This window comes from Podarcis pityusensis (assembly GCF_964106645.2).
Source record: "Podarcis pityusensis genome assembly, chromosome: 2".
Classification (NCBI taxonomy): domain Eukaryota; kingdom Metazoa; phylum Chordata; class Lepidosauria; order Squamata; family Lacertidae; genus Podarcis; species Podarcis pityusensis.
In genome coordinates, this window is record NC_138029.1 from 43,830,994 (window position 1) to 43,843,325 (window position 12,332).

The 12,332-nt window shown below is 44.1% G+C and overlaps 1 protein-coding gene across 5 annotated transcripts in view; it reads right to left on the bottom strand.

Moving 5' to 3' along the window:
- ADGRL1 (adhesion G protein-coupled receptor L1) overlaps window positions 1–12,332 on the bottom strand; it is a 135,546-nt gene that overhangs the window by 59,336 nt on the left and 63,878 nt on the right. For all 5 annotated transcript variants that reach the window (XM_080996012.1, XM_080996009.1, XM_080996011.1 and 2 more), the window contains exon 3: window positions 3,010–3,226. In XM_080996012.1, the coding sequence (XP_080852138.1) occupies window positions 3,010–3,226 (217 nt within the window). The remainder of the gene's footprint in view (window positions 1–3,009; window positions 3,227–12,332) is intronic.

A 12,332-nucleotide genomic window follows, 5' to 3' on the forward strand; every position in this document is an offset into this window, starting at 1 on the left:
ACTGGTTTTGCAGACCAGTTTACCACATGCCCAGATTGTCTAGACACAATTCTGTGCAAAATGTTACACTAAGTGAGTGGCAAACCAGTGCGCATGAGCAGTCACAACTTGTTAATTCAAAGCAGGCTAAGCAAAATAAGAACCTTCTCGGTAGTGGCACCCACCCTGTGGAACGCCCTCCCATCAGATGTCAAGGAAATAAACAACTATCTGACTTTTAGAAGACATCTGAAGGCAGCCCTGTTTAGGGAAGTTTTTAATGTTCGTCATTTTATTGTGCTTTTAATTTTCTGTTGGGAGCCGCCCAGAGTGGCTGGGGAAACCCAGCCAGATGGGCAGGGTGTGTGTGTATATATTCTCCATATATATATATATATATATATATATATATATATATATATATATAAAATTATACATGCCACTATGAAGCAAGCCCCCTAAAAGCATTGTATGAATCAGTACCTGAGGAATGTAGTGTGCTTTCACTAGCTCTAGTCTTTGGTTTTTGGCAAATGTCCCCAGCAAGCTTTTACAAGAGTGGAGGGAAAAATGAATAGATTCCATATCATATCATGTCATTGTAGAATTATGTGTGTTTATTGCAACTTCTAACCCCACCCCCTTCAAAGGTAACAATCTGGTTTATATCACACCCTATTCTCTGTTATTCTTCTGTTTTACATACAGTACTTACCAAGTCTCTACATGTACATTTCACATGGAGTTTATCTGCTCCTGCACTTAGGCTGCAATCCCAGAGGGTCAGACAAGAGCACAACACCCACACTGCTACCCCAATTTTTGGAGGGTTTCTATGGGTGGCCCACCAGAACTCCTAAACTGCATCCTAAATTCTCAGCTTAGAAAGTACTTTGGTGGACTGGTGCAAGGGCTGTTTTAAGGGACATGCATGTTTCTTTTGCATGCGCACTGGTAACAGTTTCCCTTAGGAAGGAGCAACACATAAGCCACAAATGGCTTCCTACTCAAAACGAGAAGCTAAGAATCATATCAAATGAAGGATGCACCTGTTGCTGCCCTAACGGAAGCAGCATCCATATTTAGCAAAAATGCTCCACATGCAAGGTTTTTTAAAAATAACAACATGAGGACTTCAGTAAAACTGTGTAAAAGAAATAAAAAATAAAAGAGCAGATTCTCAGAGTTCCACAGCAAATGAGTCTACACCCAAGGCTACACTTACATACTTTGCAACCAGTTCCAAACTACCCTTTGTTTTTGTGGAGGCAAAATGAATGACAAATGCAGCCCAATTCGTTTCTCACTTGTCTCATGACAAGTTGCCAGCCTTGCATTTCAGCTGCATTAAGCAGTCATGGAATGCACTGCAAACAGTGGCACCTCCTCGCTGGGGTGTCACAGCGGTAGAGTGCCTGAAAAACTGCCTGTAGATGCACTTAATTGTATTCTAAGTGCTTGAGTAACATTATTTACTATATCCTACTAACTAACAATAAATGAAATCATTTTTTAAATGGCTAGTGACAGTACTGCTATTAGAACTTTAAATAATTCAGGTAACCAATCCTGCTCAGCAGGGAAGTAAAATTTGCAGGAGCGCATGGCACACTAAGCAAAAGTGAGGGATGAATCCTATGGGTGGGACGGACTACCAAGGAACCAAGCCTGCCTTCTTTCAAGGTGACTTTAGCACAAAGTAACAACAGCAACAACCCAACCTTTCCTGGGTGGTGCTTATTCAGCAAATGTATTTTTGCTGGGTTGGTTGAAGTGAAAGTATGATTCATGTTAAATCTCAGGTATTATACTGCTTAACCAAAAGATTCTGAGGTAAGGGTTTCAACACTATTTCTTTCAAGTTTGGAAAAAACTTCGCCTTTTGAATGCCTGTCTGTAACACAGCAGTAGATGGCCTGGAGACCAGCAAAATATGGCAACTCAGTTAGGTAAATGGTGCCTCTGTTTTAGTAGTATTTGGTAAGGGATAGAGAGAGATTTTCTAGACTCAGGGATGACCGCTGTGAAAAGGTTTGAAGAATACTCAGTCTAAGCTTCTCAGTTCTGTGACATAACATTAAGCTCAGGCTGTGACATGAATGTTATATTGGGAAATACATTCCCTATGCATTCCAGTGCAAATCTTTAGATGGAAAGACTCCCCTGGATGTCAGTGTGGTTTGCACACACTAAGATTAAATTAAATAAAATTTTATTATTACCCCCTGCTTTGGCAATCCTCACAGAACTCTAGCCCAATGGTTGCCATTAATTTGATTTGAATTAATTTTATAACGAAATGATTTTAGAATGTTGTATTTATTTTACTGTTGTTAGCCGCTCTGAGCCCGGCTTTGGCTGGGGAGGGCGGGATATAAATAAAATGTTATTATTTTATTATTAAGAAAAACTTCAGAATATGCTCATCCAATGGAGCAGAGCTGCTGGCATTACCTGCCTGACAGCAACATGGATGCTGCTTACTGGGAGGGATGAGGCAGCAGCGAGGCCAGGGCTGCATGGGCATACTGGCAGAGTGAATGCCGCGCTCCTGCCAATGCACCCACATGGCCCTGATATGGCTGCTGTCTTATCCCTCCCCCCTGCGGTAAAGGGGAGGCCACTGCTGTGGCTCTGCCCCACCAGGCAAGCTGCTTCTGGAAGTCTCAAGGGAGTTGTTGATGAGGAAAGAACAAACCAGACAGTAGACTGCTGGATGGTAATCTGGGCCAGATGCAGATTGGGACAGCTAGTAATTAATCGTTGTTGTTCTTATTACTATTATTGTTTTATTGTTACAGGCCTTTATATCCTGCCCTCCCTCTGTTCAATCTGAAATGGCAGCTTAAAGGACGACATAATGAGTTAAGAAACTTACTGGAGCTCAGTGGCCACAACCCCATATTTAAAAAAACAACAAGAAGAGTGACTTTGGAGGAACACAACAGGCCTGGGAGCAATTTGAAGGTGAAGGAAATTAGGGAAGGGAAATGCCTCCTCAACCCCCCACTGAAAAACAGAGTCTCTTACCTTTGGGACATGATTTTGAAGGCATCTGGAAGATAGCACTGGACATTCTCCATCTGGAAGGGATCAGCATCACAGATCTTGTCATCCGTACGCCCATAGTTGGCATTTTCCACCATGATAACATCACTGCCTGGGCAGCGCAGCTCAATGGGGTAGCCCTCACATGCCAGTTCCCGCCGAACCAGACCAAAGGGTAAGCCAGCACGGCTTAGACCTGCTGAGATAGGAGATGAGAGGGTCAGGGTTACAGGCTTATTATGCCACTCGATCAAGCAATTCCAGTTTATCTCCTGATGGACTACTGCAATTTCCTACCAATCCTTAGGTATGCACAGCACACACCATGAGACTAAAGCATGGAAAGCAGGACTCCAGGGTTGCTTTTCCAACTCTGCAGTCTTGTACAAAGAGAACCTAGTAAATCAGGATTTCTTATTTTTCTGTTGCATTTTCAACACATGCTGCAAGACCTATAACATGTTTATCTACTTCTGAGTCTCTGTTTTCCATGTCAATCTTTGGAGAACAACAGCAGGGGTTCTGGGTTTCCTTCTACCTCCACTGTGGCATGTCTGGTGTATGTTTTGTATGTGGAAGAGTGCTTGTCCGGACACTACCCAAGAAGAGGAGAGAGAGAGAGAGAAAGATCTGCCCCCCCCCCCATTTGCTGAGCTGAGCTGCATATTCAGAGTAAGCTCTACAGACTTAGGCAGATGTGCCTTTAAAAACCCAGACATGTTTTTCATAAAGCTCTTGGCTCCCTGCACCACCCGTGACCCACTTTAGAGACAGCAGCTGAGGAAAGGGTCTGGGAAATGTGCTGAGAAAAATTCTTTGCAATCCTTTTGAATCCTGCAAGGTTTTGCGAGACTGGAGAGGTGGAGATGGGAAGTAAACAAGGGGGGGGGGGGAGAACCAACTGAGATCTGAACATGGATATTAGGGAGGTTTCTAGAAAGATTCATGGTAGAGCTTTCTGCTCATTTCTATTATGGGAAGGATATTGCATGACTACCGGGCTGAGAGCTCAGGCTCCTGGATCCCTCTGAACAAGAAGGAGAAGGAGAAAAAGGACAACTGGGATCCATCCGCACAGTCAGGGCCAGCCCACAACATTTTACTGCCTGAGGCAAAGAAGCAAATGCCTCACCCCCGCTAGTCAAGGGCATTTTGGCATCTGAGGCAGAAAATCCCACAAGCACATCTCCCCGTCCCCCTCCCTAGCAGTAAATAATAATAATAATAATAATAATAATAATAATAATAATAATAATAATAATATAATGCATTAAATACCTAACAATTTGCTGCCTTTTCATGACATCCTAAATCAGCAGCCTGAGACAGCCCCCTCATTCTGTCTAATGGTAGAGTCAGTACTGTGGGTACAAATTAACCTATCCGTCTTTAGCAGTGCAAATCTAAGCATGTTTAACCAGATGCAAATCCCACTGAACTCAATGGAAGTTACAGCACATGCCCACATACTTTACATGCCCACTCAAGAGTTCAATGGAGCTTACTCCTAGGTAAGGATGTGCTGGATTGCAACCTTGGCCTGTGCATTTATTTAAGATTGCGGCCTAACAACACAATCCTCTACTCAGATGTAAACCCTGTTGAATTCAATTGAGCCTAAATTGTCTCAGCTGCAGCCTAAATTGTCTCATTTTTTAAAAAATAGTTGCTCTAACAGTCCAAGATGATCCTCCTTCTCCTTTCCAACTAGCATAAAGACTGAGCTGCAGTGTGCTTGGTGTCTCCTCAGAAATCTCACAACTCACTAAAGAAAACACACTCTTTCCACTCCTTCAATTAAAAATGATGCTATTCCAAAAGAAGGTTCCCTCAAACCTCTTAACACACTGGCTGTAGAAGGGGCAAGGCTTCATCTCCCTCAGCTTTTCCACCTCAGTGTTGGCAGTTCCATGTTGGCGAAGTCAAGTCATGGATGGGGACTTGTTTCCCAGGCAAATGCTCAAAAGCTCAGAGTGGTTAACTGAGCACAGCTGTGAGAGGAGTCACTGTAAAGGAGGCTGGAGGGAATCAGGAAGCTGCTCTGTGCTCTATCCTGGCCTCTCCTCATCGCCCGCTTACATGGAATGGAGCTTCCACATGCTCCGCCTCCTATGAAGGATCCTGTCCCATCCTGGACTAAGCTTTCTACTGTGGAGGGAGCAGCAGGAGTACCAGCAAGTGAGCTGGAGGGAATGGTAGGAAACAGAAAACTAGGTAGACAGAAAACAGGGGCAGCGAACCCAGTGGCAGGAGCGAGCAGAAGGAGACGGTGGGGCATCTGTGCCAATCAGCTGCCTTTGATGATTCGCCACCTGAGACAAATAAAAGTCTTGGGGCCAGGCTTCCCTACAGCTGGGTCTTTGGGAGTGAGGAATAGTGATGTGACTGTTTATGGTCACTGCATGCTACAAACATCAGTTTGGGAAGGACAGCTACCTGCAATGACTGCATTATGGTTTCCTACAACCCTAGTAGTATGTTCCCCAGCTACAATTTGAGCTGGCTGAAAAATGCATACTTAATGGCCTACTGCTGCCTCTGCCCCCCCCCCAACCACTGCATTTCTCTATCCACATGGCTCCCTCCTCATGCTAAACTGGGAAGAAATGCCCCCCTCATTTTCTAGGAGCAATGCCAGCAATAGAAGAAGCAGCACCACACCCCTCATTCACTATTAACCAAGGGGTTGAAGTAGCAGGGCCTGGAACCTGGCAGAAGGGCCAGGATGGCAGTGAAACAGCAGCCACATACCTGGACAGCATAGGTGTGAACTGGCAACTATGTTCAGGCTGTCTGGCATGCCTTTCAGGGCCAATGCCCTAAACAAACGTTCAATTTGGCCTGTGCTCCATTTGCTTTGACGTGTTCTTTCTGCCATTATAATCTGTGTGACATTGGGTAGCACATCAGCTTTGCCTCTCCCAAATGGGGACGGTGGGAAGGAGCTAGTACACTGTTAGAAGAAAACTGCAGGGGGAGTCACTCGGTTGTATTGTGTGGGTACCCCACATGTCGGCACCTAAGCCTTCCTTGAGGGCTTCACATAGCCTCTTAGCTTGTCACAGCTAATCAGCCAAGAGACCTGTACCTTCAGCTGCAAAGGGCAAGAGTCAGAGCCCCTAGTGGGGAACATACATTAGTGGCACTCAGGGCTTTAAAGGCAGGCTAGAGAGGGGACTGGGAAGCAAGCATGTCATAGCTGCTCTTTGTGTAATTTTTCCTTCCCCCTTGCTGGGTTAATGGAAGGACCCTGTGGAGGGAGTCTGTAATTAAACCATTAGCTGAGTAACTAACTAGTAACAGCCCGAGTGCTGGTGGTTGTTTCAGGCGGTGTTGGTGGGGGAGCCCAGCAGACAACAGAAGGTACGAGCTGAGAGAGCAAGAAAGGGCAGCCGAGAGTGGATACATGAATGGAGGACAGTAAATGAAGAAGGGACAGCAGACCTTGGCAGTAAGTATTGTAGAAACCAAAATACGGCTGCCAAAAGCCATGGATTTCCCACACTGGCAGCCTCAGGATAGGCTCATGAACAAAGCCCCAAGAGTCTCCCAGCTGCATCTGGATGTGTTTGCACTGAGCTGGGGCTATGGCACCTATTTGGTTTCAGGGCAGACAGCTGGTTGCAGCTAATTGTAGGTGTGATCCGAGACTTTCCTAAACATATTGAGTAATTCACAGGGGCACAGTGTTGCGGGGAAAACTTTGCTTCCAGCTCCTTATTTTATTAGCTGCCACAGCTACCAACCTCTTGCTTCTTCTCAATAGGGTCTGAAGAGGACAGTGACATTATATCCCCTCTATGCCCTTTTATCAGTTGTCGGTCTGTCTGCTCCTCCACACACCACTCCACTTTAGCAGCTGGGCAAACCTGGCTATTCTTGGGACTGAGGAGGTAAGTTTACTTTGGAAAGTACCAAGACAGATTCCTTGTATGTGGACACACAAAGGAAGGGACCAAGGGACATGTGTCCCTAGTGGAACTGGGCAGAGGGGATGGTGGAGAAGCTGCAATTAGCAGGGGTAAAATATTTAACACCTAAAGCATAAGGAGATGCTCTTACAATGGGCAATTATCAGCTACTATGCCCACTGATTCTCAATGGTGGATTACAGGAATCTTGCAAACAGGTATACCAGGCAGGCAGCACTGGATGGCAGAAGCAATTTGGAATTTAGCAGGATAAAAGAAGAAAATAATGGGAATGAAAATATTTCTTTTCAATATGTTTCAGAATGACCAGCCCAGTGCTCCTCCTGGGGTACCAGTGGCCTCTTCATCCTGGCTCTAACCACGTAAGTAGGAACATGAATATATGGCTGTCTACTGATGGGCATCATGATGGGCATTAGGCCCTCCCTACCCAAACTGTCAAGCTCAGCCATACAATGAACCATGGGTTAGTGCAGAAAACTGGCTTTGTTTAAAGCCACCCCCTGCCTATTGAAACCCATGTGGCTGATGCTTTGAAGCTGGACCCAAGTGCTATGCAGTTGCCCTAGGAAGGGAACACAAAGGGGCCTGAGAGATGAAACGCCAGAAGCAGCAGCCACAATAGTGCCTTGAAGTGGGAAGCATGGGACAGAAAAGCACTGATTAAAGAGAGGCCAGGTGCATTATGGGAGATTCACCAGTGACTTTGACTGCTAGAGCTTCCTGCTGAAAGAAGGAGGGAGATCAAACACTCCTCTCATACAGCAGTCTCCAATAGTATGGCCAGGTATGATGTGGGCATGGGTAGAAAATGTGGGGATGAATGTGAGGAACAGGAACCCTGGTTGGATATTAAGTGTACCAGTGTTCCCATGTTCTCTGCAGTCTTACAGTGCTTCAGAAGTATTTTTCTACACGTTTATGATTTCATTATTTAGTTACCCGTGCCTGGAAGGCTCAAGGTAGGTAGAAATTATGAATATACAGAGACCTCAAACTGAAGTGCTTTCATCTTTTGGGAAGATGGATAGATTAACAACAACAACAATGTGATCTAAAAGACTTCAACAGATCTTGGAAGGCCCTTAACAAATTGTGCCTATCATATGTAAAGGCCACATTCTCTACATTGGGCATTAAGATTAAAAAATAATGCTTCCTTGAGTTCACCATCCAGAGGCTGAGGCTAGACAGCAAAGGCATGTAAAAAAGCAGACCCATAGCCTGTGAGTTTTCCACATTTTGCAACTGCACTGTCCAGGCACAGATATTGCTGCTGAACTCAAATGTCAGCATGTTCACAATCTCCAAGTTAGAGAGATCAAGAACTATTTTAGCAGAGTCTACTCTCTCCAAACCCAGGGGTGGTAAGATAAATGCGCTCAGGCATGAATAAGGAAGCTGAGTCTAAATCAAATTGTTGATTTATGTGTATGAGCTCCCACCACTGATAAACCTATAACATTCAGGTTGAACAGAGACCCAAGAGCTTAGTATGATCTAGGATTCAGGTCACAGAACTATAGGCAATCACCTTAGTTACAGAAAACAAGGTCATTTCACTTCCCACAATCCCCTTCATTTCTTGACTACATCCAAGTGCACTGTAGTGCAAGGCTAGTTGGCAAAGGCAATTTATGTAAGTCATGAGGAGCAGAAGAAAAGAATGCAGAGCAAGCAAATATGTGCAAATTTGCACAATCCATATAGATCCTCATAGGATTCAGATTTTATTTGTGCATTTTTTGCAAGCTTTTCTTTTTAAAAAAAGCATAGAATATACAAAATTTTGGGCTTCCCCTCACAAATGTTTAAACTCTTCCCTGTACCTTTGTCACAGCATTAGTTTGAACATCTTCAGAAAGACTTCTTTACATTTCTTTGCATTTTTAAGCACTGTTTATATGTGCTGGGGCTTTGCACATTTGAGTTTAAGGTGGTCTATGGCAGGGTACATAGATTAGTTGAGAGATTATGGGTGTGGTCGTGCAATTCTCTCATGAGTGCAGGTAGCTGTGCCTAAGTACAGCTGCCTTCTGGTGGGTACAATAGGCAGCACTCAATTGCCCATCTGCCTGTCAACCAAAATCTCAGGACAAACCGAAAAGGAAGCTGGCAGTTTTGTGTCTTCCCTTGGGATGCAGCCTGGTAGGCTAACAGTCTATGAAACCCCAGTGTTTTTCCTTGGTAAAGGAGATAGGTACTTGGATCTGAAAGACTAGTGAAAGGCCAAAGCTAAGCACACCCTTTCATTTCATATCAAAATTGCCTCTCCTGCAAGAGACTCAAGACCTCCAACCAACACCATTTTCCTCCATGTCAGATTCACCCAGTCTAAAATTAGAATGTGGGACAGATGGCACTGTATGGATCCGATTAAAAAAAAAGTCTATCCCCTCACCCCCCCCAAAAAAAACCCCTTAGAGGTGGCAGAGTATTGGGAGACATCTGCTCTCAAGGGGGTGGGGATAAGTCATAAGTTCCTGGCATTGTATAAAATTGGTACTAACATCTCGTACACTGGCTGGAAATGGTTTCTTAGAACTAACGTTACATCTGCAAGATCTCCAAAGAGGGTTGCAACTTGTCCCTTTTTAAAAGGCACATCTGTGATTCTGGAGCATTCCATTCTCAAAGAAAATGATGAACATTCTGTTTTAAAAAATGAACTGACCACCTTCAATGCTAATTCACTTGTGACCAGTCCCTGTTAACAAATTCTTCCTCCTCCTGGGCTGCACCTACAGTCAACATTTCCTGTCCAGCAAAACTAAACAGGACAAGCTGGGGCTGACAAATTTATGCCAGGAATGCAACCATATACCCAAAGGGTTAAGAGGCAAGTGGTTTCACTGCATGGAATGCTGTGGCTGAGTGTCCATGACCGAAAGATAAATGGAATCAGAAAGCTGGAAAGGTAAAAAAAGGCTATCTAGTCCCAACATTCTGCCCAAATGCAGGAACTTCTATCTACGTGCCCCAGTCTCATTCCTATCATTCCGCTCTGAATGGTGTCCTACAAAGCAATAGCTAGTGAACCCCACAGACCAGGGATGGGGAACCTCCAGCCCGCAGGCAAAACATGATCCTGCAAAGGAGCAACTGGGAGCTTAAAGAAGCTTCCTGATAGTTCCTTTGCTGGAGGTCATATCCCTCCCAACACTGCTCTGTGCAGCAACTTCTTTCCACCTCCAACATCTGAGGTAGAAAGGAGAAGCACAAAGAGGCTTGCAAAGCATATGGCTGGCAACACCCCTTGCGCAGAGGTTCTCAATCTTTGGGTTTTGACAGGTGGCCTTTATATGATGTTATAATTATGTAATGTGATTGACAGGTGGGTTGCCCCTGTCAAAGCTGCCCCGCAAAGGCTCCCCACTCCTGTCACGAACCATGTGCTTGCAGAACAAATAGCTCATGACAATTCAAGCAAGTAAGCCAAGCTATGCACTGCACAAGGCAAGGGAAAGGAAAAGGAAAAGAAAGGAAGAAGTGGCTCACTATGTTTCTGATTGGGGGTAAGATTGCTTGAAAATGTAAGTATATTACTAAGTAACCGGGGGAGGCTTTTGAAGGTAGGAGTTATGTGGGATATTGTTGAAGGAAATGAAGAAAATTGGGGTGGGAGTGGAAACTACGGATTTATTTGGTCTGGGGAATTGACTTGCTTTGCGACCCCAAGTGTTCTTGCTTTGTACTTGTGACACAGCTGGACAGCAAGTCACATTGAAATTGGTGGCACTTGCTTTTGAGCCAACAGCATGTATAGGTTGATGATGAATTTTATTATTATTTATTACTTTATGCACCACTTACAAGTCAAGATGGCTGCACCAGGAAGATACATTCAGGATCAGGATGCACAAGTAATTGCTCATGGGTAAATGCAACAAAAAAACAAAGTGAAGGGAGGGAAAAGCATGCAACCTCCCCACAGGACAGACAGTAGCTTATGGCTAATACTTAATTTTTTAAAAAAAATTAAATTTGTATACAGCCCTTCATCTGAAGATCACAGGGTGGTTCACAAGATAAAAATACAAAATATAAACACAAAATACATAATAAAACAAGAACAAAACCGATCTATAACCCCACTTCCACTTATATTTAGACTTGCCTCAGTTTGTGTTTTGGAGGCCCATATATTTGACCCTCTGGAGGGTCAAATATATAGTATGGATTATGTTTGATCCGCCTGATGATCAGAAATAAAATGTTCCTTAAAAGGCAATTCAGGTGATGTTCCAAGATACTCTGACCCTTGACTAGGGAAAAGGGAGAGGCACGATTTGCTGAGATGCTGTTTATCAACATTTAGCAGCTGAACGTAAGACAGAGCAGACAGGTGGGTCACCTTTAGTGAGATGCATTGTATTTCATAAATTATGACAGATATTTTGAAATCTGCATTTAATATGCATATGAAATTTCTCTCCCCCCCTTCCTTTTGCAATGCCACACTACAGTGACAGCTCTCCGACAAAAGCTGTAGCAGCTTCAGATTATGTGTGTCAGGTGGTGAACCTTTTTCAGCCTGAGGGCTGCCTTCCTTTATAGGCAACCTTCTGGGAAGAAACATGCCCAATGGTGGGCTGGGACAGAGGCAAAAAGTGGGTGGAGCAAAGGACGTGTCTCTTTACCTATGTACAGTAGGCCATATTCCAGCCACATAATACATCCCACATTGCTCTCCATCCAGACAAGGAAGAGGCAATTTCATCTTTCAAGGATGCATTCCAGTCAGTAAAAGGCCCTCAAAGAGGATGTAGTGCAGGTGTGGCTTGAGTAAGGGCTGAGGCTTGAGGAGAGACTTGAGGGGCATAGAGATTGCTGGAGGGCCACATTCGACCCCCTGTTTTACATGGTTCCTAATTTTAACTTGTTCATATCCTGTCCTACTCCAAAACTTCAGGAAGAATCCGATCAAGATTCACAAGCACACCAAAATATAGCCAGTCATAATCCCAGGCTTCCTTCTGCACTTTCAGGGGCATTGCCCTCTACTTACTGGGAAGGTTTAACATGAAGCACTTTTTGGTTACGCACCAATATATATCTATGACAAGGCCAGGAATTGTAATTGCAAAGCACCGTACATTTCTAAATAAAGTACTTCTGTTTCCAGTACTTAATTAGAAAATATTTTGACATGCTCAACAGAAGCAGTTAAATACTGTTCTAAAAATTATCTTACTGCTTATTCTGGAAAAAAAATAAAATAAAAGTTTTATTCTGGGAACTGCAGGATTGCTCACTTCTATTTTGTATCAAATGAGAGTTTCGTTTTGTTTTCTCCTGGCCTTGCTGTGGCAGCAAGACAAAAGCTTATGACTCAATTAATCACAAGACCTGGACTCACTCAGGAAGAAGTCT